The 3624-nt window shown below is 36.1% G+C and overlaps 1 protein-coding gene across 1 annotated transcript in view; it reads right to left on the reverse strand.

The window, feature by feature from the left end:
- The window catches only part of LOC103509194 (serine/threonine-protein phosphatase 4 regulatory subunit 3-like), a 19731-nt gene that overhangs the window by 5150 nt on the left and 10957 nt on the right, over positions 1 to 3624 (reverse strand). Inside the window, exons 12-14 of the mRNA XM_026823578.1 lie at positions 3280 to 3407; positions 2869 to 3023; positions 2191 to 2302 (exon numbers count right to left, since the gene is read on the reverse strand). Coding sequence (XP_026679379.1) covers positions 2191 to 2302; positions 2869 to 3023; positions 3280 to 3407 — 395 coding nt within the window. The remainder of the gene's footprint in view (positions 1 to 2190; positions 2303 to 2868; positions 3024 to 3279; positions 3408 to 3624) is intronic.

Below are 3624 nucleotides of genomic sequence, written 5' to 3' on the forward strand. Positions count from 1 at the left end.
GGGAAAAAAAAAAAAAAAAAAAACGAAGGTTGAGTGTGAAGGGCATCTACTCGTAAAGTTTGTAGCCAAAACCAAATGTCAGCCCAAAGCAATAGTTAGGGCTGATTGAGAGGCTGACGAAAAACGCCGACCCTGTCTGTACACTGGAAAAGGCGAAGATTTTGTAGTCATACCTCGGTGATTGGTTAAGACGCTCGCCTGGTAATCAGGAGGGTGTAGGTTCAATCCCTCAATAGAAGAAAAAAAAGAACCCCCACACTAGTTCCTAGTAACTTTATTTTGACAGTTATTCTCTAACCTTCAACATGGGATTTTTGTTTACTTTCTACTGCATTACACACATACATATCCTAAGTCTTTCTATTTATGACAGTTCGACCATTTATGAAACTTTGCCACCATAATCTATCTCAAAAGCCTGATTGTTTTCCATGAGACTAGGGTTTCTATTACATTATGCATGTAAAGAAAGTAAGGAAAAAGTACTTGTTGGAATTTTGCTTTCTTTTTGACCAATAACTGATTCTATCTGGTATATTATTCCTCCGCAGTGACTTGAGTATATTATTGGACCACGGAGAAAAAAAAGAACCCCCAGACTAGTTCCCAGTAACTTTATTTTGACAGTTATTCTCTAACCTTCAACATGGGATTTTTGTTTACTTTCTACTGCATTACATACATACATATCCTAAGTCTTTCTATTTATGACAGTTCGACCATTTATGAAACTTTGCCACCATAATCTATCTCAAAAGTCTGATTGTTTTCCATGAGACTAGGGTTTCTATTACATTATGCATGTAAAGAAAGTAAGGAAAAAGTACTTATTGGAATTTTGCTTTCTTTTTGACCAATAACTGATTCTATCTGGTATATTATTCCTCCGCAGTGACTTGAGTATATTATTGGACCACGCTCACACACCTTATTCACTCGCGGTACCCATTCAGTGCCTCTCAGTCGAGAGGTTGTGGGTTCAACTCCTGGACTGACTAATTTTGGATCTACCCCTGTTGATGTACATTTCATAGTATAATAAATATCCTGTACGTATTATTGTTGTATAATTGAAGAATTTTCTCTTTCATCACACGATTATTGTAGCTAATGTACTTAGGTTACATTTCATATTGTCTTAATGTCGATATAAATTGATTGTATCGATGATAACACAAATTGGTTTGATTTTAAACTTTGAATTTGTATTGGGTGTTCGAAACATAGAAAAAATTGAAGAAGAAAATGTCTCGTTCATACTCGTAGGTAGGTACTTGGGTACCTATAATATACACCCTGTAGGTTTAGGTAAGTAACTAGGTATGTTTTATCAAAGGCAGGAGCGCAGGAGAATATAGACATACTGACATTCCCATTTTCAATCACACGTCTCAGGATACGAAATCCATGTAAAGCTATGTTTACATTCTCATTAGCATTAAGGTCCTGTATCCTGCAGGTATTACCTGGGTATTAGCAGGGTATTATAGTTTCACCCTCCCGAGAAAGTCTTAACAAGGGGGACAGGCAAGATATTAGGACTAGGAATAGAAGAGATGTGACATGAAATTCATCCCACGTGAAAAATAATAATAAAATCATTGAATAAAATAATCATAAAAATTAAAAATGAGGAGTCATTCCTTGGTGAGGTAGTCTGAATGGGGCGTGGAAAACCACCAAAACGCGATTACCCATATGGTCACCCATCTGGTTACCAACCACGCACAATGTTCCTTAACCTCAGTGATCCATTGGGAACTAGGTATTAATAAATTCAACGATTTCAACGTGCTGTCGCAGCTAGAACCATGTGGTGCTAGTTTCTATTTTAATCACTAAATTTGTATGAACGCCTGGAAACTTTATTGAGTATGCAATGTGCTAATCAGAAAATTAATATATTATCCTCAAAGAAATTTAGCTAAAAAGTTTACCTGTGAAAGCGTTACAAAATGGTTTCTTTCGTTTCGGGTCGAGCGGCATGTCGTAGCCTTTTTTGGGTTCAAAACAAAACATCAAAGTCTTCTTTCTAAACAAAGAGTCCTTCTGTCAGAAGTAAATAATGACTCACTGTCAAGATATAAAAAAATATTCATGAGTTAGTGACTAATCTGAGCATTTAAATGTTACTAAGTAAACTGCTATTAAGTCTCACCTCTTTAATTTCCTCTAATCTGTTTATCTCACATGGAGGTAGTTCTATTGGTGGACTTCCATCACTCATGTCATCAAACCTTTCATCCTCGGATTCTTCTATGATGTCCTGTGTGATCTCTACAGATGGATCTTTACCTTGCACCTAGGAAGTCAAAATACATGATTGTGTTCAATTTAAATGTAGGCCATAAAAATATAATATACAGTCGAACCTGTCTAAGTGGGATCCGTCTTGGTGGGAAAAAAATCGTGGTCCCTTCATTTTTTACTCTAAAACCTGTTTAGATGGGAAATTCAAGCCTCTAAAAGTGGGAATGGCTTTTTACTAGCAACTTGGTTTGGAGCCTCTGTAAGTGGGAATTTCACCTCTGAAAGTGAGAAAATGTTTTTGCAGACCTCTGTAACTGGGAATTTTTTGGAAATCTGTCAAGTGCAATATGGTTTTTTTGAAAGAAGAAATTCCAAATTCACAATTACCTCTATAAGTGGGAATAGGAAAATGGAAACCTCTCTAAGTAGGACATTTTGTAACTGGGAACCTGGATATGTGGGAAAAAATTGCCGTTCCTTTGGATTCCCAATTAGAGGTTTGACTGTATTTAGTCAAAAATTAAATAGAAAAATAGCATATGAGCGAATCAGGTTTTATGTAAACAAATAGCAGTGCAACTGAACATAGTAGATTACAATTAAATAGGATGTGCTTACCTGACAAATTTTCTCCCATATTTCATCACACCCAGCTTTTTCTTGAAAGCTGAGTGCCAAATCATAGTTGTCACGTTCCGACCAAACAATAAGTGTGTCCTGCTGTTTCTGATATGCAGTGTCAGTCTGAATTTTAGACTCAAGCAGCAATGTCCCTGCAAAAAAACATGATTAGATTTACATAAAAGCCAGCAATACATTTCTTGCATTCAACCATACTAAACTCTTTAAATTTTGCCAAACAGCAATGCTATAAGCAGTGGTTTGTGTTGATTGGCATTGTGTGTTCGAAACTCTTTAAAAATTTTAATGGAACAAATCTGCACTTTATGTTAAATTAATTTGTGACTATGTACATGCATGGTCCGAGGGGAAAAAAAGCTCATTACACAAAGTGGGGAAAGTACTTACCATCTGCCTCAGCTCTGACTAACAGGGACATTCCTTTATGCTTTTCAACATATATGGAAGATACATGACCCGTTCCTTTGTCATCCCATTGTCTATCTGCATTCAGAGCATACAGCTTTACTCTACGTCTCGTGTCTGTCATTTTGGAAAGGGTTGTCTCACAAAAATTTAGAGAACCTCACAGCAACAAGCTTGAAGATGAATGGTTTTGTGATTAGGATATTCTAGTGATTACATTGGATTGATTTTACCTGGAACAAGGAAATTTCTTCATCAGATTACCTACTTTGTAAAATATTCAAAGCCCAAATTTAGGTACAAAAAAATGTTATTCTTACCTACACA

Source organism: Diaphorina citri, unplaced genomic scaffold (assembly GCF_000475195.1).
Source record: "Diaphorina citri unplaced genomic scaffold, Diaci psyllid genome assembly version 1.1 scaffold473, whole genome shotgun sequence".
Taxonomy (NCBI): Eukaryota; Metazoa; Arthropoda; class Insecta; order Hemiptera; family Psyllidae; genus Diaphorina; species Diaphorina citri.